Below are 26426 nucleotides of genomic sequence, written 5' to 3'. Positions count from 1 at the left end.
TGCAGAAATGAAATTGTCTCTATTCACAGAGGACATGATTGTCCACATAGAAAACCCCAAGAATCTACAAAAGGTCTCGTGGAAATGTAAGAGTTTGGCAAGGTTGAAGAATGCAAACTTAAAATAATGAAAATTAATTGTAGTTCTATACAGGGGTGGGCAAAAGTAGATTTAAAGTTAAGTCTACTTGAAACAGCTTATTCTTGTGTTATAATTTTTTATTAATAATTGTATTATTTATTTGTATTACTTATCTCATTATCATTGTTATTATTTTGTATCCTTACCTATGATTTATATTTTAGGTAATGATGGCTTTTTTTTTTAATTTAACCTACTTTTGTCCAACTCCCTATAATATTAGTAAACAATTGGATTTCAAACTCTTTGTTGAAAAGTATGACTTACAACAAAATTAAAAATGAAAACTAGCGTAAATTTACCATAATGTAAATTATAAAAACACTGATGAAATAAATCAAGGAAGACGTGAATAAATGGAGAATTAGAACATCTTCATGGGTGGAGACATTGTGATGTCAGTTGCCTTCACATTGATCTGTAGATTCAAGGCAAACCCCCCCAAAATTGCAGTAGGATGTTTTTTGTTGTCAATCAGCTGAATCTGAAAGTATTTGGAAAGCAAAGGAGCTCAAATAGCCAAAGCTATTGTCATTCTGCTGTTTGAGACCCTTGTCCATCTACCTTCCCCTTTACTGCGCTCCTCTGTGGCTGGTGCCCCCTCCTCAGCCGCCTGGGTGTGGGGTGTCCTGCAGCGATGAGCAGCAGTGTCCCCATTTCAGCCCCGCTGCCCTGTCTCTGACTCTGGGATTCACACCATCCCTGGCAACGTCAGGGGAACAGCTGGGCAGGGGAGCACGGCGGGGCAGGGGGGCTGCCAGGGCTCCACCATTCCAGATGTTTCCGGGGTGTTTGCTTAGGACACACACACAGGGCAGGGGTCAGCCCACTCCTCAACAATGACTGACATTTACAAGCAGCAGACTCTTTCCTGGAAATAACCCAGAAGAAAAAGGGCTCCCAGGACTCAGCTCAAAATATCAACAAGGAAAGGAGGCGTGGGGAGCCTCCTGCTTGGAAAACAAACACCAGGAGGGTATAAAAGCCAACAGCCCTGGGCACCTTACACACTCACACTCACACTCACTCACTCACTCACACACTCACACCCTCCTCCAGCCCCACTGCCCACCATGGCCGCATCCACCCTGTCTGTCTGCTCCAATGACATGAGCTATGGCAGCCGTGCCTGCCTGCCCGGGTCCTGTGACTCTTGTACAGACTCCTCCTGGCAGGTGGACGACTGTCCAGAGAGCTGCTGTGAGCCCTCCTGCTGCGCCACCACCTGCTGTGTCCCCAGCTGCTGCCAGCCCACCTGCTGCACCCCCAGCTGCTGTACCGTGACACCCTGCCTGACCCTTGTCTGTGCCCCAGTGAGCTGCATGTCCAGCCCCTGCTGCCAGGTGACCTGTGGGACCAGCCCCTGCCAATCAGCCTGCACCAGCTCCTGCACCAGCTCCTGCACGCCCTCATGCTGCCAGCAGTCTAGCTGCCAGTCCTCCTGCTGCACCTCGTCCCCCTGCCAGCAGGGCTGCTGTGTGCCCGTCTGCTGCACACCCGTCTGCTGTAAGCCCACCTGCTGTAAACCCCTGTGCTGTGTGCCCATCTGCTCTGGGGCCTCCTCGTGCTGCCAGCCCACCCCCTGCACCTCATCCAGCTGCAGACCCTCCTCCTGCGTGTCCCTCATCTGCCGCCCCGTGTGCAGGCCTGCCTGCTGTGTGTCTGCCTCCTCCTGCTGTGGCCCCACCTCCTCCTGCCAGCCCAGCTGCTGCCGCCCGTCCTCCTCCATGTCCCTGCTCTGCCGCCCCGTGTGCTCCCGCCCAGCCTGCTGAGTCCCGACCTCGGCCCAGGCATCCTGTTGCTGAGCAAACATGTCCCCCAGTGCCAGCCAGGCTCAGGTCTCACCCTGTGACTGTGATCCTCCCAACCACCCCTCAGTCTGGGCCTGACCTGTGTTAGATGGCTGCCCCAACTCAGGACAGGATCCCCCAGTCTCACTGTCCTCACCTGACCTCTGCTCTCAGGACCCCTGGACCTCACTGCTCCCTCGGCTTTTGACTCCTACACGATGCCTCCACCTGCCTCAGGGCCACCTGCCCTTGCCTCCTAGTTTCTCTGTTGAGTCACTTGACCTCTACTCTCATCTTGTCAGCACCTCCTCAGGCACCCCAATAAACTCACCTCATCACCTGATGGCTTCCTTCACTTGATTTCATGATGTAGGGGTGGGGACACATGGTTTTCACCAGACATTGTCTTCTTCAGTCAGGGAGATTTCTAGAAAAGAGTGGCTGAGAGATCTCAAAGGGCAGTGGCCTAACTCGTCCTGGTGGGGCACCAGGAGGGATCTCGCCCTGTCCTGGAGGTCAGTGCCTGCTGGGCCTGAGCCTGGGCTTCCTCAGGCTGGTCTCCTGCAGAAAGTCCTGGTCTAAGGAGTGTCAGGCCCAGGGGCCGTTCCACCCACTGTCCTATCAGAAACACCTGGGCTCCTTGCAGCACAGACTGTGGGCCTGGGGCCTCCCCTGTGGTCCACCCACAGGGCTGCACTGTTAGCAGAGACCTGAGGGAGGGAGGGTGGGAGGGGCTGCTCCAACCCTGATAGAGTCAGAGGGACTGGATGACCTTCCTGACAGGGCCTCACCAAACAATTAGCCAAATCGTGGGGCCATGGTATTCAGATGGTGGACTTGAAGGTCACAGACCAGGGCCCCCTGAGAGAGGGGAACCCACAAAGTGAGCCTCACAATCGGCCCCATTCATCGCCATGAGAGCATTTCCAGGCTCTTGTGCAAAACCCAAGCGCTCCATGCACCCCTGAGTCAGAGGCGGCCCTGGGCGATGGGGGAGCCCCAGGCAGCTGGTGTTCATGGCCAGAGTGCCAGAGAGGGGAGATCTGCCCTGAGTAACTCTTGGTCCTCAGAGGGTCTCCCTCAAGTGTCAGCGAAGTAATGATCAGCAACCCTGTGTGAGTCTGGGATTGGGGAAATCCACACAATTAGAGGAATAATCCCAGGAATCAAACATGCCCAAAGGAGCGCCTAGTCCCACCTGCCAGTCGGAACATGGTCCTGATTCTCAGGACATCGGGGAGACCACTCAGAGGGCATTGCCTCAGTTGTGGGTACAATTAGCCCCAGTGGTTCAGTCCTACCTGACAAAGCTGAGAGCAAACCTTAAAGAATAAGCCATTCACAAGAATTTTTAGGATTTTCTACATTTAATATGATAGCACCTGTGAACACAGATAATTTTTACTTCTTTCCCATTTAGATGCCTTTTATTTCTTTCACTGTCTATCTGCTTTCCCAGAGGTTCCAGTACTATGGAGAACAGAGGTGGGAAAAGTGGGCCTCCTTATCTTGTTCCTGATCTTAGAGGAAAAGCTTCTTTCAAAATTGAGTATGATGTTTGCTGTAGGTTTTTCATACATATTCATGTCTTTATTCACTGTTTTCTTCCATTTCTAGTTTGTTGAGTATTTTTATCATTAAAGGGTGTTGAATTTTGTCAAATGTTGGGGGGGGGGGTGTTGTATCAATTGAGACAGTCATGTATTTTCCCCTCATTCTATTAATGTTGTATATTACACTGATCAACTATCATATGTAGCCCCTTCCTTGCGTTTCAGCAATAGATCTCTTTTGGCCAAGGTGTATAAATCTCTTAATCTGCTGCTGAATTTTATTTGTTAGTAATTTATTGAGGGATTTTACATCAATGTCCATAAGGGATATTGATCTGTAGCTTTCTTTTCTGGTAGTGTCTTTGTCTGCCTCTGGTATCATAGTCATACTGGCCTCAGAGAATGAGTTATGGAGAGTTCCCTCTGAGGTTTGCAGTGACCTAGGAATGAACAAAAACTCCTTAACTTGATATAGGGCATCTAGGAAAATCTCACAGCCAACACCACATTCCATTGAAAAGACAACACTTTTCCCTGAGACGAGGAACAAGACACAGATGCCCTCTCCCACCACACCTCTTCAGCCTGAGGGTCTGACCCAGCACAAGACAAGAGACAGAAGTAAAAGGTGCATATTGGAAATATAGAAATAAAATTGTCTCTATTCACAAAGGACATGATTGTCCACATAAAAAAACCCCAGAATCTACAAAAGGTCTCATGGAAATATAAGAGTTTGGCAAGGTTGAAGAATGCAAACCTAAAATAATAAAAATTAATTGTAGTTCTATACAGGGTTGGGCAAAAGTAAATTTATACTTATGAGTACATGAAGCACCTTTTTCTTGTGTTATTATTTGTTTATTAATAATTGTATTATTTATTTGTATTACTTGTTTCATTAATATTGTTATTGTTTTGTATCCTTACCTATTCTTTATATTTTAGGTAATGATGGCTGATAATTTAACCTACTTTTGTCCACCTCCTTATAATATTAATAAACAATTGGATTTCAAACTTTTTGTTGAAAAGTATGACATAATAAAAAATGAAAATTAGCATAAATTTAGCATAAGGAAAACTATCATAACCTGAGGAAATAAATCAATGAATAAGACATGATTAAATGGGGAATTCAACCATCTTCATGGGTGGAGACATTGTGATGTCAGTTGCCTTCACATTGATCTGTAGGTTCAAGGCAATCCCAATAAAAATTGCAGTAGGATGTTATTTTGTTGTCAATCAGCTGAATCTGAAAGTATTTGGAAAGCAAAGGAGCTCAAATAGCCAAAGCTATTGTCATTCTGCTGTTTGAGACCCTTGTCCGTCTACCTTCCCCTTTACTGCGCTCCTCTGTGGCTGGTGCCCCCTCCTCAGCCGCCTGGGTGTGGGGTGTCCTGCAGCGATGAGCAGCAGTGTCCCCATTTCAGCCCCGCTGCCCTGTCTCTGACTCTGGGATTCACACCATCCCTGGCAACGTCAGGGGAACAGCTGGGCAGGGGAGCACGGCGGGGCAGGGGGGCTGCCAGGGCTCCACCACTCCAGATGTTTCCGGGGTGTTTGCTTAGGACACACACACAGGGCAGGGGTCAGCCCACTCCTCAACAATGACTGACATTTACAAGCAGCAGACTCTTTCCTGGAAATAACCCAGAAGAAATAAGGGCTCCCAGGACTCAGATCAAAATATCAACAAGGAAAGCAGGCGTGGGGAGCCTCCTGCTTGGAAAACAAACACCAGGAGGGTATAAAAGCCAACAGCCCTGGGCACCTTACACACTCACACTCACTCACTCACACACTCACACCCTCCTCCAGCCCCACTGCCCACCATGGCCGCATCCACCCTGTCCGTCTGCTCCAGCAACCTGAGCTACGACAGCCGCGCCTGCCTGCCCGGGTCCTGTGACTCTTGCACGGACTCCTCCTGGCAGGTGGACGACTGTCCAGAGAGCTGCTGTGAGCCCTCCTGCTGCGCCCCCACCTGCTGTGTCCCCAGCTGCTGCCAGCCCTCCTGCTGCACCCCCAGCTGCTGTGTCCCCACCTGCTGCCAGCCCACCTGCTGTGTCCCCACCTGTTGTGTCCCCAACTGCTGCACCACGACCTCCTGCCTTACCCTTGTTTGCAGCCCGGTGAGCTGTATACCCAGCCCCTGCTGTCCGTCGTCCTGTGGGCGAAACCCCTGCCAGGCTACCTGCACCAACTCCTGCACCAGCTCCTGCACATCTTTGTGCTGCCGGCCCTCCTGCTGCACCTCCTCCCCCTGCCAGCAGGCCTGCTGTGTGCCCGTCTGCTGCACACCCGTCTGCTGCAAGCCCGTGTGCTGCATGCCCATTTGCTCTGGGGCCACCCCCTGCCCAGCCCCCTCGTGCTGCCAGCCCACCCCCTGCACCTCATCCTGCTGCAGACCCTCCTCCTGCGTGTCCCTCATCTGCCGCCCCGTGTGCAGGCCTGCCTGCTGCGTGCCCGCCTCCTCCTGCTGTGGCCCCGCCTCCTCCTGCCAGCCCAGCTGCTGCCGCCCGTCCTCCTGCATGTCCCTGCTCTGCCGCCCCGTGTGCTCCCGCCCAGCCTGCTGTGTCCCCACCTCGGCCCAGAAGTCCTGCTGCTGAGCTGGCATGTCCCCCAGGGCCAGCCGGGCTCAGGTCTCACCTTGTGACTATAGTCCTCCCAGCCACCCCTCAGTCTGGTCCTGAGCTGTGTTAGATGGCTGCCCCTACTCAGCATGGGGTCTCCCAGTCTCCACTGTTCTGAGCTGACCTCTGCTCCTAGGAGCCCTCAACCTCAATGCTCCCCGGGCTCTTGCCTCCCAGGAGGCGCCTCCACCTGCCTCAGGGTCTCCTGCCATTCCCTCCCAATTTCTCGGTCCATCACTTGACCTCCACTTTCAACCTGTCAGCACCTCCTCTTTCACTCCAATAAACTCACTTCATCACCTGAACGCTTCCTCCATCTGATTTCATTGTCGCGGTGGTGGTGGTGAGAAACAGGGTTCTCACCAGACATGGGTCTCCTCCAGCCACGAGTACTTCTAGGAATGAGTGACTGAGCGATCACAACCCCTAAGTCCTCTGGGTGGGGCACTGGGTGGGACTCTCACCCCGACCCAGGAAGGTCAGTGGAGGAGTGGCCAGAGGCCATGGGACCCAATCTGAGCCAAGTGGATTTTGTTGATTAGGCATTAAAATAATTATGAGGCATGTGGAGGCTTTGAACTTCTTTAGAATAATAGTTGCATGGAATTCGGGTCGCAGTGTTGCATGGGCAAAGACTTGTAAAAAATGACACTGTCATTACCGTCCAGGTTTCATCACTTTCAATTCTTTACTCTTTCAACCGTGTTAGGCTAGGAATTTAGAGACTCTAAGTTGCAATTGCTTATAGGCATGTATGTGTACATGTGTCTGCGCAGCTCGAGGGGCTAGGGAGGCTGGGGTTTTGGGGTCACATTGTGTTTGAAGTCACCATTGTGGAGGGGGTGTGGTTTTTAAATTGTGGTAAAACACACATCACCGGAAGCTTACCGTTTTAATCATCTTTACGGGTACGGCTCAATGGCACGACGCACAGTCACATTGGTGCGCAGCCATAACCACCCTCCATCTCAGAACTTTCTCATCTTCCCAGGATGACTCTGTTCCCATTAAACGTTGGCTCCTGTCCCCGCCCCCGGCCCCTGGCGCCCACCTCTGCACTCGGTGTCGGTGGATGCCACGGCTCCAGGGACCCCGTGTTAGGGAAATCCTGAAGCCTTCGTCCTTTCGTGACTGCTTGTTTCACTCAGCGCAATGTCCTCGGGGTTCATCCCTGTCGATGTGGGACCTTCCTCCTTAAGGCTGAAGATGCTCCATTCTGTGGCTGGGCCGCATTACCTACGCTCACCCCTTCTTCCGCCGGTGGGCAGCTGGGTTGCTCCTACGTGGATAATGCTCTTGTGAGTAACGCTGCAGGGAGCACAGGTGTCCGTGTGTCTCTCTGAGACCCTGCTGGCAGTGCCTTTGGATTTACAGCAGAGGGAATTGCTGGATCATACGGTAGTTCCATTTGTAATTTGTGGAGGAAACGCCACACTGTTTTTTATAGGGGCTGCAGCATTTTACCTTCCCACCCGCAGTGCACCAGGCTCACATTCTCCAAGTCCTCACCAGCAGGCTGCTTCCTGTGTTCCTGACACCGGCATGGCCCTGGGTGTGAGCGGTGCCCCTGGCTTTATCACACACAGGGTTGTGGCAGCCGGCCCTGCGCTGAGAGCCCTGCCCTTACCTGCCCACCTTCACCTCCCACCCTCACCGGTCCCGCCCGCACCTGCCTGCACTCACCTGCCCGCCCTCTCTTGCAGAAGAATGAGTACCTGTTCACGGTGGTGGCCGAGGGGCCCGACGCGCTGCTGCTGGGCCTGCGGTACTCACCCACCCGGCTGCACTTCCTCTTCCTCAGCCAGGACGCGGCGGGCGCCTGGCAGACCCGAGTGTCCTTCCGCAGCCCCGCCCTGATGGACAGCCAGTGGCACACGCTGGTCTTGGCTGTGTCTGAAGACTCCTTTTCCCTCACCACGGACTGCGGCGTCCCCGTGGACATGTAGGTACCGGGATGCCAGGGAGGGTCGCCTGGTGCTGTGTGCTGCCCGACATAGAGTCCAGAGTGGACATCCAGGGGCAGCTCGAGTTTGCAGGGTGGGCCGGAGGGGTCAGGCTTGTGGGGGAGCCCTGGTGGCAGGAGTGCCTGGGTCACCAGCAGGTGGACAGCACACCTGCCTCCAGAGAGGGCGTGGTGGGGCTGGGACAAGGGCAGGCCCCAGTCTGAGAGCGGAGGGCAGTGGGCGGCGAGCTGACCCCTGGCCCTGGGCAGGAGCTGAAGTGTGAGTCCAGGCTGAGCTTGCCCGGGTATATGCCCTGCAGGGCGCTGTTACCACGACGAAAGGGCCACAGAGGTGGAGCATAAGGAACTTGGGCACCAGAGCCAAGCGGAAGCTGTGACCCGGCTTGAGGCCCAGGTCTTGCTGTGTGATTTTCAACACGTCATTTAACCTCTCTGACTCAGTTTCCTCATCTGAAATAAGGGAATAAATATTCATTAAAACTCCAGATAAACACACGGAGGAATCCTGAGTAACTTTGACACAGCCCTGGGCACGGGGAAGTCCGAGTTCATTTCTTGTCCTTGCCAGCGCCTCGTTTTGGGCCAGGGACAGCGAGTCCCTGCGGCCTGGCCAGCTGCTGACCCATGGGCCTCCGCCTCCATCCTTGCTGAGTGGGGCTGGAGACATTTGCATGTCGAGTGGTCCAGCTTACTTTAAATCTATCATTATACCAAATAGTACTTTCAAAAGTAGAATCTTACTCTGCTTTGTTATTAGGAAACTTATTCCAGAATCAAAAGAATCCATACCATTTTATACACTTGTTTTAAATGTGTCTTATCCACCACTCCTCCCACCACGCTCTCAACTACACCGGAGCCTTTATAGGGTGATGGCTGCTCAAGGCCAAGCGCCAGCAGCTGACAGCTCCATGCAGGGAGGGTGCAAAAGGCCCAGCCGGGGCGGGGCACTGGGGCTGCAGCCATGGTGGCCACAGAGGATTTCAGGCCCCGGGCTTCACAGGCCAGAACTCAGGCCACCTGGGAATTGTGCGGACTCTGGGCTGATCTCACCACGGCCAGCCACAGCCAGACGGCAAAGACTGGAAGGAGCAGAGGACCTGGCCCCAGGCCCGGGAGACCCTGGGCAGTGAGGAGAGAGCCCGTGCCTGGCTTTCCAGCCCCAGGAGCTCCAGCCACACAGTCCTCTCCCACGGGGCACCCACCTTCTCACCTTTCCCCAGAGTTTGCCCCCCCACCCCCCCGCTTGCACATCAAGACACAACTCCGGCCACATTTTCCAACACCCTGAAGTCACCAGAGAGGGAACCCCATTCTTCCCTGACACCACCTGTCCCCCCACCCCCAGGGCTCAGTGGAGGGTGAACGGGCTGGAAACCCCATGCCCGCAGGAGCCACTGGATGTTCCGTGAAATGGCGAGGAACTCCTGGCAGCACACGCTTTTGCAGAAGATCCCCATCCTGGGGCGAAGGGGGCCGCCCTAATTCATGTCCCACAGGGCCTGGGACCTTATTGAGAGACAGCACCTTTGCAGGTGTGATCCGGCTCAGTTAAGGTCACACTGGAGAGGGTGGGTCCTGACCCAGTGACCGGTGTCCTCCTAAGAAGAGGAGGAGAGGCTCAGGGGAGGAGCCACGTGATGGTGAGCGCAGGGAGTGAGCGATGCAGCCACAGCCAGGAGCCCCCGGGACCCCCCAGGAGCAGGAAGAGGCGGGAAGGACCCCCCTGGAGCCTCCTGCAGGAGTTCGGGCCTGTCAACACCTCCGTGTTGGACTTCTGGCCCCAGAACTGGGAGGGAATGGATGTCCGTGGTTGAAGCCGCCCAGCCTGTGGTCCTTTGTTACCGTCACCCAGGACACTGGCAAGTCCCGCATGCGGCACTGCTCTGTCCTTTTCTGCACAAATGGCCTGCACTGCTGCTCTCCCACGGCTAAAACCCTCACCCACTGTTTTTAGAACTGCCGATGTGCCCTTCCCAGCCACCCTATCGGTGCAAGGAGCCAGGTTCTTCATCGGCAGCCGGAGGAGGACCAAAGGCCTGTTCACGGTGAGTGTGGAGGGGCTGCCTGCCTGGCCTCCCCACGCCGGTGTTCGCAGAGGGGCTGTCACCACAGGCCTGCTGTCCCGATGCTCTGGCTCCACAGATTGTCGTGTGTCAGACAGGAATGAGGAACATGAGGCTCAGTGGAGTCCCACACACACCGGGCACACCTGACACAGGCCTTTGCCCTCCCTGTTCCCTCTTCCTGGCCCACATGTCCCCTTTACTGCCACGGCGCACATCCTACACCCTCAGGGCCCTACCCCATGTCCTCTTACCATGGAGGCCTTTCCCACCACTCTGAGAAGATGACCCCACACCCAGCCCTCCCAGATCCGACCCTGGCTCTTCATCGTAGCCCTGACCACCTTCAGACCAGCTGTGGTTTTTTTTCTTGTTGTTTGTTTGTTTTGTTTTGTTTTTGCTCATTGTCTGTCTCTCTCCTAGAGTGGAGGTAAGGGAGCCTTGTTCCCAGTGTGTACTGTGTCTAGAACCATGCCTGATGTATAGCAGGTGCTCTAAGAATATTCACTGATGGCATGCTTGGATGGATGGATGGCTGGATGGATGGATGGATGGATGGATGGATGGATGGTGTATGGATAGATAGACAAATGAGTGGATGGGTGGATGGATAGATGGGTGAATGGGTGGATAGATGGATGGTGTATGGATAGATAGACAAATGAGTGGATGGGTGGATGGATAGATGGGTGAATGGGTGGATAGAAGGATGGATGGTGGATGGATGGATAGATGGGTGGATGGATGGATGGATGGATAGATGGGTGGTTGGATGGATGGATGGATGGATGGATGGATGGATGGATGGATGGATGGTGGATGGAAGGGTAGATGGGTGAATGGGTAGATGGGTGGATAGATAGACAAATGAATGGATGGGTGGATGAATAGATGGGTGAATGGGTGGATAGATGGATGGATGGATGGATGGATGGATGGATGGATAGATGGGTGGTTGGATGGATGAATGGGTGGATAGATGGATGGATGGTGTATGGATGGATAGATGGGTGAATGGGTGGATAGATGGATGGATGGTGTATGGATGGATAGATGGGTGAATGGGTGGATGGATGGATGGATGGATGGATGGATGGTTGGATGGATGGTGTATGGATAGACAGACAAATGAATGGATGGGTGGATGGATGGATGGATGGATGGATAGGTGGGTGGATGGATGGATGGATGGATGGATGGTTGGATGGCTGGTGTATGGATAGATAGACAAATGAATGGATGGGTGGATGGATCGATGGATCAATGGATCGATAAGCAATGTTGGCCAGTAACTCTAGATTCGTCCACAGGAAAGTCCCTTTGTGGTTTAGTGACCTTAGAAGGGTGTGTAGTTCTCCACTGATGCACCCAATGCCCCCCATAACCTATATGCAGACTCTTCCCTCCTAGCTCTAGAGATGGCTAGCCCCCCACGGCATTTCCACCGTCTCCCAGGGTCTGAACACACTGTCCCTCTCTCCGCAGGGCCTGGTCAGGCAGCTGGTCCTGCTGCCCGGCTCCGACGCCACTCCCAGGCTGTGTCCCTGCAGGAATGCGGAGCTCGTGCTGTCCATCCCCCCAATCCTGCAGGGTCTCACGGGGAAGCCGGAGGATAATGAGGTGCTAAAATATCCCTATGGTTAGTAGCCAGAGCCACCTGCTCCCACTAGAAGTCTGCTTCCACTTGAGCCTCCGACTTCCACCTGCTGCCTGTTTTGTCCCCAGAGCAGCGATGGGGGCCCTTTCTCCTCATCCCTCCCCGATAGACACCACACCTCAGCCCCTGCCCCAGTGGGGGCCCCACCTTCGCAAGATACATTTCTATTTTCCATGAACCCCCTGCCGAGAGGGTCCCCTGCTTCACTTTAATTTCTGTTTGCACCTTCCCAATCTAAAGGTACGAGGTTGACTATTTATTATTTTTAAAAATACTGGTATGTTTTTATTGATTTAAGAGAGAGGAAGGGAGAGGGAGAGAGAGGTAGAAACATCAATGATACGAGAGAATCATTAATTGGCTGCCTCCTGCACGCCCCACACTGGGGATCAAGTCTGCAACTCAGGCATGTGGCCTGACCGGGAATCGAACCGTGACCTCCTGGTTCATAGGTCGATGCTCAGCCACTGAGCCACGGTGGCAGGGCTATTGACAATTTATGTAAACCACAGCCCCTGCCAGGGAGAATCCAACCCCCTCACCCACCCACCTAACCCCCCACTATTCGGCGAGGTGGGTGGACAACCTGGCCCTCTCCCCAGCTTCACTGGGCACACCCTCGACCTTGAGTGGGTGACACTGAGAGCCAGTCCTGTAACTGTGTTTTGAAGCCCCTGGGCAGGAGGCCTCTGGGCATCTTCCTCAGGCGACATGGACCGCTGTAACCAAAGGGGTCCTCAGGGGGCAGGACTCGGCCCCCAGGCCTCTGCCCTGTGCTGTGAAGGGTCAAGGGCATGCTCAGTGTCACAGCCTGGCCTCGGGCCTGGGCCACAGGGCAGATATCACTTTGAAGTGGCCAAGCAGCGTCATTAGGACGTGTGTGTGTGACCTGAGATGGAGGCGTAATTCCAAGAAGAGATGGGCTCAAAATGCCACAAAACGAAGCAAAACGGAAGTTTAGATAAATTCATGCCCACTGGTCACAGATATGGGAGGTGAGAAGACGTGCCATAGTCACAAGGATTTTCAGAAGAGCAGGAGGCCCGGGGGGAGGTGGACATACAGCTCTGGAGCCACAGGGAGCTTTCCCACGTCCCGCCACACAGACGCCCTGGGGCCGGCCACATGCCCTGGTCTCCCTGCCTCCTGGGACCCGTTTAAGAGCCTGAGTGGGTCCTGGGAGCCCAGCTTCAGAGACAAAGGCGGGACTGCCTCCTGCAGGGAGTTCGTTTCCACTGGACACTCACCAGACACTTCCCTGTCTCCCCCAGAAACCGACATGAAGGTGACGCTGGGATCCCGGCCTCCGTGCACCAAAGTGGAGGATGCCCAGTTCTGGTTTGACGCCGGGCAGAAGGGGCTGTACCTGTGCGTGGGCAGCGAGTGGGTCTCCGTGCTGGCAGGTGAGGGGACAGGGAGGGCGGGACTCCCGGAGCTCTGGAGACTTAGGGGCTCTGCTCAGAGTCAGCGTTACCTGAGAATAGGAGGCACCCCCACTCAGAGCAGCAAGTCCCCACGTTTCACCTGGAACCATGCGCCCTCCTGGGCACCACAGGCGGGCTGGCAGGGCTCGCCACCTCCCCTCGTCCCTGCCCAGGGCCTCCCTCGTGGGGGCCCTGCCCACTCTCCCTCCTCGCACCCTGCCTGTGCTCAGATCACAGATTCGATGTGCCAATGCCAGGGACCCAAGGGCATTATTGCCGCAGCAAGCCTTGCGGCGATCCGTTCCTTTCTTTTTTTTTTATTCTCACCCAAGGATATTTTTTCCACTGATTTTTTTTTTTTTAGAGAGTGGAGGGGAGTGAGGGGTTTGGGGGAGGAGAGAGAGAGAAAACATCCATGTGAGAGAGACACATCAACAGGTTGCCTCCCATTCACATCCAGACCAGGGCCAGGAATTGAGCCTGCAACCGAGGTATGTGCCCTTGACTGGGAATAGAACCTGAGACCCTTCGGTTCATGGGCTGATGTCTAACCACTGAGCAAGCCGTCCAGGGCTCCATTCCTGGCGTGGGAAGGGGGAGTGAGGTAGCCCTGGGTGTCCACAGCAAAGGGGGACCAGCTCCAGCTGGACTGCTCTCGAGCTCCTGGGTCACCTTAGGGGACCGCCTTGTGTGGCCGCAGTGAGCGTGGGAGATGTCTCATAAGACCCAACACATCGGGTCCCCCCAATGAGTATCACTGGGCGCTCGCCAGATCCTGAAAGCCACACCAGCCGAGTGGGCTTCTCGGCAGGCCTCTGGCGGTGACCAGGTGCTCTGAGCAAATTGCCCTTGCCCCACGCTGATGCCCCGGGGTCAGGGCTCAGGGCCTGGGGTCGTGCTCCCAGGAAGGTGCCTCCAGGCTTCCGTGCTGGGACACGTCGACCATGAACCGCGTCTCCGTGTCTCTCTCACCAGCCAAAGAGAGACTGGACTACGTCGAGGAGCACCAGCGCCTCTTCACGCACTCGGAGACGCTGGGCATCGAGGTCTTCGTCATCCCCGAGGCCGGGCTCTTCATAGCAACCGCCAATCGGAAGGCCACGTCCGCCATCTACAAGTGGACGGACGGGAAGTTCGCCTCGTACCAGAGCATCCGCACACACCAGGCGCAGTCCTGGAGGCACTTCACCATCGGGAAGAAGGCAAGTCTGCGTTCGTGACTCTGCGTCCTTTTGAAGTTGGAATCACCCGCAGAGTCCGGGGGGTGGGCTCCTGACACGGCTTCGCCAGGAAAACCTGTTTCTCGTGGCTCCAAAGCCTTTGTCGGGTTCCAGACGGCGTCCCCAGGCAGACACTTGGCCGCGTCTCTGTACCCAGACGGGGCCTTGAGAAAGTCTGTTCAGCTCCCGACACACGAGGAAAGGCCATTTGCTAAGATGCCGCCCAGGGAGGGTGCAGACCCTCCTTACTAACTTAGAAACCTGGGGGGGTCGTTTGACTTGGACCCGTCCACAAGGCAGAAGTCATGAGAGAATCCACCTGCCCGACCCTCCCTTCTCCCCCCAGCCCCCGCAAACAGGCCCCAGCGGCAGAGACCCTCAAGGGCAGTCCCCCTCCCCACCCCCCATTCCAGGCAGGGCTGCACCGAGAGGGCCTGTGGGTGGAGGGTCTGAGAGGACCCCCATTCCCGTCCAGATGAATTTTCTCCCAGCTCCTCCTACGTCCTCCCTTCGAAACGACAGAGCCTTGGGGACACCTTCCCATGCCTGTCCCTAATCGTTCACTCACCTACACACGTGCCGGGCACAGCCCTGCCCCCACCTGGACCCACCCACTGGGGGTGGAGCAGTGAGCAAGCAGACAAGCCCCTGCCCTCCGGGGCCTGGCTGCCCGCCATGGTTCTTGCGCCCGGTCCAACACGGGGAATGAATGACTCGCTCTCCGGTTACTTAGTTGATGATGTTTTAATTACCAAAAATAATAACTTTACATAAAAGAAAAATAGGGAAATTTGGGGAAACTAGGGGGAGATCATGTGTCAGGTTGCCTAAGCAGAAGCAGGACTTACCTGGGCATTCTGGCTCCTAGTTCTAGCGCGCATGCCTGGCAGGCCACATAAGCGCGCGATCATGCCCGCTGGTCACGTCACACGTAGTGGTTTCTGGGTCCTACTCGGCTGCATGGCAAACACGGCTTTCTGTGGGAGAGTAGGGCATTACGGTCTTTCCTACGCCCGCCGGTGATGAGGAACACTTTCGTGATGAAGCTTTTCCTGGGGCTGGGAGGTAGACATGGCAGTAATGGACTGGCGAATACGGGCACATTTAAGGGTCTGGAGACAGTCAGGCTCCCAGGCCGCTGAGGCCATGTGCTGGGAACAGCCCTGCCCCTCCCCCGGCCCACCCACTGGGGGTGGAACAGTGAGCAGACAGACAAACGCCTGCCCATGCGGACAGAGACCCTGGCTGCGGGCAGGGAACCGAGTGTCCCGGTCCTCTCTTGCAGATCTTCCTGGCTGTGGCCAACTTTGACCCCAACGAAAAGGGCCAGGAGTTCTCCGTCATTTACAAATGGAGCCCGAGAAAGCTGCGGTTCACGCCCTACCAGAGGGTGGCCACCCACAGCGCCCGGGACTGGGAGGCCTTCGAGGTGGCTGGGGAGCACTTCCTGGCCGTGGCCAACCACAGGGAAGGTAGGGCTGTGACCTGCAACCTGAAGGTGACCCTCCCGGGGGCGGGCATGACTCACCTGCAAGGCTCGTCTTCATCTCATTAAAAACGATAATAAATCACAGCAGCCCGATTCCTCAGGCTCGGCCACCTGATGGCGGCCTCTGAGGGTGAACACACCTGAGCACCTCCCCATCTGTCCAGGTGGGAAGACGGGTGCCTGCCCCCAGGAGAGTCGCCACAGAAATGAGGGCCACCTGGCTGCCCAGACTGCCTCATTTCAAACTAACTGACTAGTAACTGACTAACTGACTAACTCACCTCCTTCTGGGAGGATCTGACTGACATAGTGGGAAGGTGACCTCTCTGACCAGCAGGCCCAGGGTCAGCCCGGGGGACGGGGTGTGGACAGGTGGGGGTGTCGCTGGAAGGACATGGACCTGGTTTCTGAAAACAGGTCATCGTGTGCACACAGACCCTGTGAAACGTGGGTGTGATGGGGGACAGGCTGGGAGGGGCCGGCAAACCTTGTTTCTGGGCCAGCAATCACCCCCCCACACACACCAACTAGTGACCTCGGCAAGCCCTTCTCCATCCTGTGACTCAGGGCCGGGCAGGTCCAAGGTGGCCGTGGCCCTGCAGGGCATCTCCAGCTCAGGCCTCAGTGGGCTCCATGCTCAGAGTTTCCCTGAGCCTGAGGTCCATGAGGGAGCTCTGTGGGGGCCTGAGGAGGAGCCCCCACCACCTGCTGATGGGCAGGGCGACCCCAGGGGCCTTCTCCCCAAGCTCTCCATGGAAGTGAGAGGCTGGCCAGAGGGGCCCCAGGGAGCATGCGGCCTGACCTGCAGGAGAGATGGGAGCCAAGGGGGCCCTGGGCTGTGACAGGTGAGGCTGGGGGGAGGCAGGGGGCTCCACCTCCAAGACCCTGAAGGCCATGGGGAGGGTCCTGAGCCACCCAAAGGGGAGCCCCCTGAGGGTTTTCATCTGGGCAGAGGCAGGAGTGAGGCCACCTGAAGGGCGTCCTCGCTGGGGAGTGAGAGGGTGCAGGGGAGTGTGGGGTGAGCGGACCACACCCAGAGTGGCCCAGGCCTGGCTGGGCTGGACAGGCGGCAGGGTCCAGGAGGCCAGGGTTCCGCCAAGGCCACCGTGAGGCCGCGGAAGTCCGTGCCCCCTCCCTCATCGCAGCCGTTGGCTTCCAGGAGACAACCACAACATCGACAGCGTCATCTACAAGTGGAACCCGCGGACGCGCCTGTTCGAGGCCAACCAGACCATCGCCACCTCCGGCGCCTACGACTGGGAGTTTTTCACGGTGGGGCCCTACTCGTTCTTGGTGGTGGCCAACGCCTTCAACGGCACGTCCACCAAGGTGCACTCCCACCTGTACGTCTGGCTGGTCGGCTCCTTCCGGCTCTTCCAGTCTTTCCTGGTAAGGAACTGCACTGCGCCCGGTGCCCCCAGGCGCCTGCTGATCCCACACAGGCCTGGTGAAGCAGGACCAGTGCCGGGTCGGGACCTTCACCCCTGCGCCCCCACCCCAGGTGCCTCCCCCCCGAATAAGGCTCAGGTCATGTTGCACACGGCAGCCTCCAAAAGAGCCTGGGGAGCCCTAACAGGAGAGGAGGGGTGCGCTGGCTCGGCTGTCCCTCTGTCACAAAGGTGTCCTGGCTGCGCCGGGTGCTCAGACTGGCCTCCTGGCCCCCGCTGTCTGGCCACCTCTGGGTGCCAGGCTCCTGCCCTGGGGCGGCTGGGCAGCTGACCTCTGACCTGGCCACATGCGGTGAGTGAGGGCAGCACTCTCCACACTCCCTCAGACCTCAATGTCCCTCACCTGGTCCCGGTCGCCATGGGCTGGCTGGCAGGACCTGTGATCAGGGCTGCAGACGTATTTATTAGGGTGGGACAGCATTAGACACCCTGGCGGACCGCACGTGTCCCAGGCGGCTGTGACGTGGACCACGACAGGAGCACAGGGGCAGGGCGGGGCGTGCGTGTGCCCATCGCGGGGCAGGAGCTGCGGCCCCGGTGAGGGAGGTGGCAGCACCGACAGGAAGCTGCGGCGGCTTCTAACGCACACCCAGGAAGCCGACTTCACGAGCGCTGCTGCCCGGACAGTGAGGCCGGGAAGAGCCAGCATGACTCCGAGGTTAACACTCAGGGTGCTGCTTCCCAAGTGGGATGGTGGGATTCGCGGGGGAAGCAGGACTAGGGTGCGGCATTATTCTTTTTCTTGTTTTTTTTTTTTTTAAATATATTCTTATTGATTTCAGGGAGGAGAGAGACAGAAACATCAATGATGAGAATCACTGATAGGCTGCGTCCTGCACGTCCCCTACTGGGGGCCGAGCCCGCAACCCGGGCATGTGCCCTGACCTTCTGGTTCATAGGTTGGCACTCAACCACTGAGCCACACTGGCAGGGCTGAGGCGTTATTCTTGAGCAGTGACAGCGGTCCAGGCTTGCTGAGCAGGGGCCTCAGAAAGCTCCGTGCCAATAGCTTAACCTACTTCTTCCCACGCACAGCCGCCCTGTGAGGCAACTTTTTTAAAAATACATTTTTATTGATTTCAGAGAGGAAGGGAGAGGGAGAGAGAGATAGAAACATCCGTGATGAGAGAGAATCACTGATTAGCTGCCTCCTGCATACCCCACACTGGGGATCAAGCCCGCAACCCGGGCATGTGTCCCAACCATTAATCGAACCATGACCTCCTGGTTCATAGGTCGACGCTCAACCACTGAGCCATGCTGGCCGGGCTGTGCGGTAACTTCTGCCACTAGTCCCCTCTTCTCATGGGAAACTGAGGCTCGGGGGTTATCGGACTTGCTCTCGACAGAGCCGGGATTGGAACCCAGCTGTGGTGCCGTGGCTTTATTCGGCGTCGGGCAGGGTCTTTCTCGAATGCTCCTTACGCGGCATAGGTCATTGCTGGGGTGCCTAAGCACGCTGAGACTCGGGGACACAGCGCAGCCGTCCTGGTGAGAGGAGGAGGTGCTGGGGGCGCGTGCTGATCTGAAAGGGCTCAGCAATGGGCTGGCGGGGTCTGCCCAGGCTGACGGGATCTCTGACTGGAATTAGACCAAGGAGGTCAAAGGCGTCTGGGTTAGGAGTGGGCAGGACAAGACTGCAGCGGTAAAGCAGGTTCCCGAGGAGCCCCGACTATCGGGGACAGGGCCACAGGGAAAGGGCCGCGTGGAGGCCCGGGCAGGGGTGCAGGCGACAGGCGACAGGTGCGTGTGGAAACTCTGTGGGCTCTAAGTTAATCCCATGTGTCACCGAGCCCCGTGGGTGCCTGGGAAGCGGGCGGGATGGCAGCGCCCCAGTGTGGTGCCCGCCCAGGAGGGGCGAGGGCTGTGCAGCGGCAGCTCGGTGCCCTGGGAGCTTGGGGCGGTGGGCGGGGCTGGAAGGGATTTGAATCCTGTGGAAGGAGGGACCACCGCAGGAACCGGAGACTTTGTTCTGGAAGAAGACTCGGGTGATTGTTTCCCAGTCTCCAGCAGGCGCGCTGGGGCCGGGGCCGAGCTCTGTGGTGTCCTGGGGGCAGGACCGCAGCCTGGCACAGAAGGGGCAGCTCGTGGCTTTGGTCCACCAGGCCAGGTCCTTGGCAGGGCCAGAACATCATGTGATGGGGGCCGGGGGGCTCCTGCAGTGGGTTGGGGGTCATTTTGGAGATTGCCATCCTACAGCTACCAGCACAGTGATCCTAAATTGCCTACATTTGAACAAAGAGATGCAATATGACAAAAGGCCGATTTAGGAAGGTCTTCCTTACAGCACGTCTCCAAGGGCCACAACCGGAGGTCCCAGGTCCCAGGACACAGCCTTCCTCACCCCTAAACGGACTCACACAGCTAAGGGTGTCCAGGGGTCCGACGGGAGACCAGAGACACGGAGGCTAACGTATACACATAGACCCTCCCGGGGAGAAACTGAACTAGTTCCAGAAGCAGAAGAGGATTCTTACAAATTGTCGTTGTCACCCTGGCTGGTGTGGCTCAGTGGCTAGAGAGTCAACCCATGGACTGAGGGTCCGGGTTTGAGTCTGGTCAAGGGCACATACTTGGGTTGCAGGTTCGATCCCTGGCCCCAGTCAGGGTGTGTGCAGGAGGCAACCAATCGACGTCTCTCTCTTTCTCTCTCTCTTTCTCTCTCTCTCTCTCTCTCTCTCTCTCTCTCTCTCTCCTCTCCCCCTCCCTCCCTCCCCCACTCTTTCCACTCTCTCTAAAAAGCAATAGAAGAAATATCATTGAGTGAGGATTAACAAAACAAACAAAGGGCCAGGACAAGATGCTGAAGGGAAGGCAGGAGGAGAGGTGGTTACAGGACCCATCCATGGTGATGTCCATGACGGCAGACAAACCGGCCTGCAAGGAGGTGGCCCCTGCATTTTCAAGTGGCATCTGTGAGCCAGCTCAGTCTGTGCCCCGTCCTGGACATGGGCATCCTCAGGAGGGAGGCGGAGGCAGAGGGCAGAAATGGGCCAGCTGCACGGAGGTGAAGGCTTGTCCCTGCGATGCGACCCTAAGGAGCGCAGGCCGAGGGCAGGAGAGAAACATCCAGGAGCTGGTGGGCGGAGCAGGACTCGGTGGCCAGGATGGAAGTCTCCAGCCCGAGGGCGGAGCTGTCCTGGGATCCAGGACGCTGGGGCTGCTCGGATGGACGCTCGGGGCACTGCGGCCGCCCAAGCTCTGAGGGCATCCACCAGCTTTGTGCCCTGCCTGAGGGCCGCCTTCTCTTACGAGCAGCATCTGGTCACACCTCGACAATTCCTCAAACTCCGCAGAATTCCACTTTCCTGTTTTGCCAGCATTTCTGTATTGTGTTTAAGCCTTGGAGATGCCTCGATGTGTTTACTGTTTGGTGTGGAGTTTGGTGTGACTGTGAGCTTTGAAGCCGGAGAGGCAGGGTGCTCGGAGAGCATGTGGGGGGAGAGGTGCTGGCGTCGCGGGAGCCCCTTCGCGGGGTTCGGGGTGCAGGTTTGGGCCCTGTTTGCAGAGCTGTGCACCCTGCCCTCGCTGGGAGGAGCGGCGGTGGATCTGGGTGACGTGGAGCTGCTGCTCCCAGGGCATCCGGGCACCCAGGGCTTTGGGTCCAGGTGAGTGGAGTCTGGCTGCCCACCCACCAGGGACTCTGGCATCCTCCCTCCAGGTGGCAGGAACCCAGGCCCCAGCCACTTATTCTCATCCTCTTGGACCAAAGGAGGCCTGAGCTGGGCGTGTCCAGGAGGGAACGGCTCCGTGCATGGAAACCAGCCTCCAGCTGCTGGGGTGTCTGCTCCCTAAGTGAAGGCTGTGGGGTTGTGGGGCTGTGGTCATGTGATCAAATGGAGGCCCAGGTGGAGGGGGTGGGGATGAGGAGGGGAAATGGGAAGGGAGGGGAGAGGGGCACAGCTGGCCAAGGTTCTGGGTTCCAGGTTCGCTGCCTTGTGAGATGGGCCTGATGGTAAGTCCCTGGTGGACCTGAGGATCCAGAGCCAGGAAGGCTTGGGGCAGACTGGCTGAGTGCCCAGGGCCCCCGGGAGAGGGTCGGTGATGGAGGGAGCGCTGAGCCAGGCAGGCAGATGGGACGCATGGAGGTGCCGCACGGAGTGGCCAGCAGGTGTGGCGGGGAAGCTATGGGCTTGTTGGAAACAGTCTCCACCAAGAATGCAAATGTCCAGAAGCAAATGAAAAGAAAGAAAGTTGGTTTAAGATCCACCTCTGTAAGGAGAGGGGTGTGAGAGAGCACCCTCTTGTGGTCCCCACGCCCAGGAAGAACCTGGGAGGGGCCGGGCTCAACGCAGGCCATGCTTGCGAGAGAGGGTGCTTTCTCCTGTGACTTCCGCTGGCTCTGGGAGGCAGGAGCTGGCAGGGGCCCAGGCGGCACGGTTTGGAGGGCCTGCTGGGCGAGGGGGCCGGGGGGAGGAGCTCGGAGGGGTACCCAGAAGTTTGCTGAGGAGTGTGGGGCTCTCCGCAGCCTCCCAGGATGAGACCGTTGCCCACCTTAGCCAGCTGCCTGCAGTGAGGATGGCAGCATCGCCCCGGATCCTTTAGGTGTCTTCCCCGGGCAGTGTCCCCACCTCCCCCTCCCCTCTCCCGGGCACTCCCACACCCTTGGTTCTTGGCTCCATCAAAGCTGGAACCCAAGGACCTCCTTGCCCACACTGGCCCGATGACCCCGGGAGCCCACCCCACCCTCGAGGGAGGCTATCAGGGGCTCCAGGGGCTCCGGGCGGCACCATCACCCCAAGAGGTGCTCCCGAGCCCCCGGGCGCCATGCCAGGGCTGGCAGGGCAGGGCTCCGGGGGAATTCCGTTGGAAGGAGGGAAGGAGGGGAGAGCCCGCCCAGCCCAGCAGGTGCCTCAGGCTGGTGCAGCCCCAGGCAGCTTCAGACCTGCTTCCCAGTGCGGGGAGCCCAACCTCTGGCCCAGGGTGCAGGTGCTACCGCTCTGGGGAGTTCCTGGCAGATACACTGTGGGGGTGAGGGGTCACTGGCAGCAGTGACTGTGACCCAGCCAGCCCCAGGCAGGTCTCTGCTCGCCTGTGGCCAGATAAACAGCAGAGTGCCTGTTGCATTTGAATTCTAGAGAAACAAGAAATGACTTTTTAGTAAAAGCATGTCCTGAGTATTGCATGGGCTCCACAAGTCCTGGGAAATTGTTGTTCCTCTGAAATTCGCACGGAACGAGGCTCCTCGGGTTTGCTGTATCGGCGCCCGCCGGCGGGACGCACAGAGCAGAGGCAGGATGACAGCCCCCCTGAGCGACGCCCTCCTGACACTCCTCCCCGCCTCCCGCCCCCGCCACACCCTGGGACCTCTTCTCCCCAAGCTGCCAATGCCCAGCACCCTCCCGGCCCCCATGGTTCACCCTCGGTGCTGGGGCTCGGGAGACGGGAGCAGTCTGAGTCCAGTGGCTCAGAGCCCAAGGAAGTCCTGGCCACCTGGGGGAGATCCTCTTCCAGCTCCTGGCCCCTGAACTGTGTGGGAGTGCCCGTGTGCATGCATGCATGCAGGAGTGTGTGCATAGGTGTGTGTGCATGCAGGTGTGTGCACACAGGTATGTGCATTTACTCTTGCACACGCGTGGGCCGTTTCCCATTGACATGGTTTCCCCAGCACAAGTCAGAGGAGCTGGGATCTAACAGTCTGACATCTCCTGTTCAGTTTCTGCGAAGTCACCACCTCATGTGTGTGACTCTCCGCCCCGTATGTGTCTGTAACTGTCACTGTCCGTGGAGCAGCCACCGGGCGGGTGATGCTGAAGGCCCCTGCGGCCCCCAGTGTCTGAGCCTGCTCAGAAGTCGTGGGGCCCCCCAGGGAAAGAATGGTGCCACCTCCCGGAGCCGCGTGGGGGAGAGCACACGCTGATCCAGAAAGGCCTTACCCAGCTCCTGGCCCCTGTGAGGGATCAGGGACTGCCGGGTGTCCTGGTTCCGGTCTTGTCCTAGTGAGTCATCCTTTGGCTTAACCTTACTTGGCTCCGCTCCTCAGGACCGATCCAGACCTGTTTCTAGAGCTCCTGGCTCCGAGCCCAGCTTAGGGGCCCCCAGGAATGTTCTCAGACAGCAGCTACGTGGGCTGGGCTGAAGCGGACAATGTCGCCCTCTGCTGGGCGTGGGGGAAACCACTGTCCCCTGCCACAGTGCACTGCCAGGGTCTCCCTCTCTCACCGCTGGGCCTCTCCCTGCACCTGCCCCTTGTTCCCCAGGAAAATGTCTCCTTTCGTTTCTGCCCTGCCTTCTTAGGGCCCGGATGTGGATTTCGCTGGTCCTCTCCTCCCCATGCACCAGCGCCACCATTAGGCTCCAGATGCTGGCCGTGAACTACAGCATCACCTTCCTCCTCGTGGGCCCCACATGCAAATCAGCTCATGCAGCTCAGGGTCTGGGGCAAAGGCTCCACAGCTGGCCACTCGTGCCAAAGCCCACCCCTGTGGACCCTGCACGCCTCAGCCTCGAGGGTGACAAGTGACTTAGGAGCAACAGCGTGCACGGGGACCCAGAGATGGGGCTGTGGGGGGAACCTCAGGCAGGAACGGCGCATAGTAAGAAACACAAGAGGTACCTAGAGGTTGCTTCAGAGTTCAGGGCCAGACTGGAGCAAGCAGGGAGGGCTCCCTGGAAGAGGTGTTGTAGCAGCTAGACCTCGAAGGAAGGGCAGCATTGGGGCTTGGGGGAGTGGGTGGCACAGACGGCTAAGACGCAGTCACCTCAGATGGCACAGTTCAGGTACAGGCACAACTGGCACTCGTGTTTGTAAAGGGAGTGAGAGTCGATGCCTCGGGAAATTGAGTGAATCCCGGCTGGAGAGCGGGGACCTTGCCAGACGAGCTCGGCGGGGTGTGTGTGTGTGTGTGTGTGTGTGTGTGTGTTGTCACTTGGCGGCTCCTGCTGTCTCTGTTCATGAGCGCGGCCTGCCCTCCTCTCCTTCCCCCCCAGACATTTGGCGCCGCGGACTGGGAAGTTTTCCACATTGGAGACAGGATCTTTCTCGCTGTTGCCAACAGTCACAGCTACGATGTGGAAACGCAGGTGCAAAATGACTCCTACGTCATCAACTCGGTCATCTACGAGCTGAACGTCACTGCACAGACGTTCGTCAAGTTCCAGGAGATCCCGACCTGCAGGTATGGCTGAGCCGGCAACCGGCTGGGTGGGAGGGCGAGGCCGGCCGGGCACAGCATCAGGTCGGCTCACAGCGACCTTCCCCACCGCGCTCCCCACCGAGAGCCCACCCTGAGGAGGCGGCATGCCCAGCCTCGTGCTCGGTCCCCAAAGCCACACGCGGTGGCCACCAGCACCGAAGGCTGCCTGCATCCCGTGTAGGTGGGGCGTGGCCTTACTCCTGCATGTTGCAAACCTCCTCCCGGGCCATTGCAGGGATTTTGTGGCTCGCGTTTATCATCTTGACTCTAATTCCTTTGAAACAGTGTGGTTCGCTCGTTACACTTCAGTGGTTTGTGTTAAATTCACAGGTATGTGCAACCGTCACCACAGGTGATTTTAGGACATTTCGTGCTGGGAAAGAAACCCCTACCTTGAACGGTCACCCTCCCCCATGGTCCCCAGCCCCTGGCACCACCAGCCGGCTGCCCGTGCCCGCGGATCCCCTGTGGTGGACATTCACACGAAAGAACACGTGTCATGCTTCATTCCTTGTGTGGCCAAATGATAGGCATCGTATGGACAGGCCACGTTTCACTCACCCAGTTGCCCGTTGATGCACATGTAGGTCATGTCCACCTTTTGACTAAATGCAGTTGTTCTAAAGAATAAAGAACCGCCCTAGACGGTTTGGCTCAGTGGATAGAGCGTCGGCCTGGGGACTCAAGGGTCCCGGGTTCGATTCCAGTCAAGGGCATGTGCCTTGGTTGCGGGCACATACCCAGTAGGGGGTGTGCAGGATGCAGCTGATCAGTGTTTCTCTCATTGATGTTTCTAACTCTCTATCCCTCTCCCTTCCTCTCTGTAAAAAATCAATAAATATATATATATATAAATATATATATATGAATAAAGAACCCTCAGAGGATAGTAGGGTAACTGCTGTCATGCTGCCTCGAGCAGAACAGGAAGCCGCACTGCACACCGTCTTCCCCCGGCGAGGCCAGGCGGCCTCTGCAGTGCGCGGGGTGCAGGCTGTGAACGTCCGCTGCTCGCGACTTTTCCGCGGGTCTTGGTTTCAGAACCCAGATACGACTGGAGGAACAACTCACGTGGAACAACACCACTGACCCTGCCCAGGGCCACACCTCTCAGGCCACTCCTCAGTGAGCAGAGCTGTGGCCAGCACTTTGGGGCTGAATCACAAGTGGCCATGGCTGGAAGGGGCCAAGGCATGATCCTGGCCAATGGGAGAAGGAAGGTGTGAGGTGCCCCAGGGTCCCCGCCGGCCTCAGCCATCCCTGCATGCCCCCAGCCATCCTAGACACCCCCTCGCTCCCGGGGTCCTGCCTGAGCACCCTGCTCTAGGCCAGAGCTCTCAGTCCCCACCGGGAGGGAACCTGCAGTGAGTCTCCGCCAGACAGGGGGCCCTCTGCTGCCCGACCAGGCCTCAGCCCGAGGCCACCAGACACAGACTCACTGGCCGGGCCTCGGCGTCTGACTGACTAGTGTGTGGCCGCAGCCTCAGTTTCCTCACCTGTAAAGTGGGCGCAGGGCCTGCAGTCATCAGAGAGGTGACGGTGGGGCCTCCTGGAGGGGCAGGAGTTATCTGTCAGAGCCCTCCGAACTGACCGAGTCTGTGCACAGACTCAGCCTTAGCAGACTCGGGAGCTTTTCGACTAAGACAGAATGCACGTGTTCGTTTGCAACGAGAAACACAGCTCCCAAGTGCAGGGGACCATTTCTATGTGGGAACCTTATTGGTGTCGGGAAGGAGCGGGAAGAGGGGGCGGAGGAGGGGGGTGGCAAGTTTCCTCACGTTCCCACCTCCAGGGTGCTGCAAGCGCTTAGGAATGCCCCTCAGCTTAGCACTTTTCTGATTATATCAACCTCTTGTTTTTTTTGTTGTTTTTTTAATATTTTATTGATTTTCCACAGAGA

General features: G+C 57.3%; 2 protein-coding genes across 2 annotated transcripts in view; both read left to right on the top strand.

Annotated features, from left to right (window-relative positions):
* TSPEAR (thrombospondin type laminin G domain and EAR repeats) overlaps nt 1–26426 on the top strand; it is a 57588-nt gene that overhangs the window by 26383 nt on the left and 4779 nt on the right. The window contains exons 2-9 of the mRNA XM_054713599.1: nt 7827–8065; nt 10044–10134; nt 11638–11791; nt 13081–13212; nt 14209–14435; nt 15739–15925; nt 17102–17331; nt 24321–24508. Coding sequence (XP_054569574.1) covers nt 7827–8065; nt 10044–10134; nt 11638–11791; nt 13081–13212; nt 14209–14435; nt 15739–15925; nt 17102–17331; nt 24321–24508 — 1448 coding nt within the window. The remainder of the gene's footprint in view (nt 1–7826; nt 8066–10043; nt 10135–11637; nt 11792–13080; nt 13213–14208; nt 14436–15738; nt 15926–17101; nt 17332–24320; nt 24509–26426) is intronic.
* Nucleotides 1215–6099, top strand: LOC129148541 (keratin-associated protein 10-3-like). Its single transcript, XM_054713612.1, has 3 exons — nt 1215–1254; nt 1303–1640; nt 5764–6099. The coding sequence occupies exons 1-3, from the start codon at nt 1215–1217 to the stop codon at nt 6097–6099; spliced, it is 714 nt and encodes a 237-aa protein (XP_054569587.1).

Source organism: Eptesicus fuscus, chromosome 3 (genome assembly GCF_027574615.1).
Source record: "Eptesicus fuscus isolate TK198812 chromosome 3, DD_ASM_mEF_20220401, whole genome shotgun sequence".
Taxonomy (NCBI): domain Eukaryota; kingdom Metazoa; phylum Chordata; class Mammalia; order Chiroptera; family Vespertilionidae; genus Eptesicus; species Eptesicus fuscus.
The sequence above is the reverse complement of the archived record's forward strand: the minus strand, read 5'-3'. Positions and strand labels throughout refer to the sequence as shown.

Coding starts and splice junctions, on each gene's coding strand:
- LOC129148541 (XM_054713612.1), top strand. CDS start 1,215: ATGGCCGCATCCACCCTGTCTGTCTGCTCCAATGACATGA. Junction 1,255..1,302: donor TGTCTGCTCCAATGACATGA/GCTATGGCAGCC, acceptor ACTCTTGTACAG/ACTCCTCCTGGCAGGTGGAC. Junction 1,641..5,763: donor TGCCCGTCTGCTGCACACCC/GTCTGCTGTAAG, acceptor CCCTGCCAGCAG/GCCTGCTGTGTGCCCGTCTG.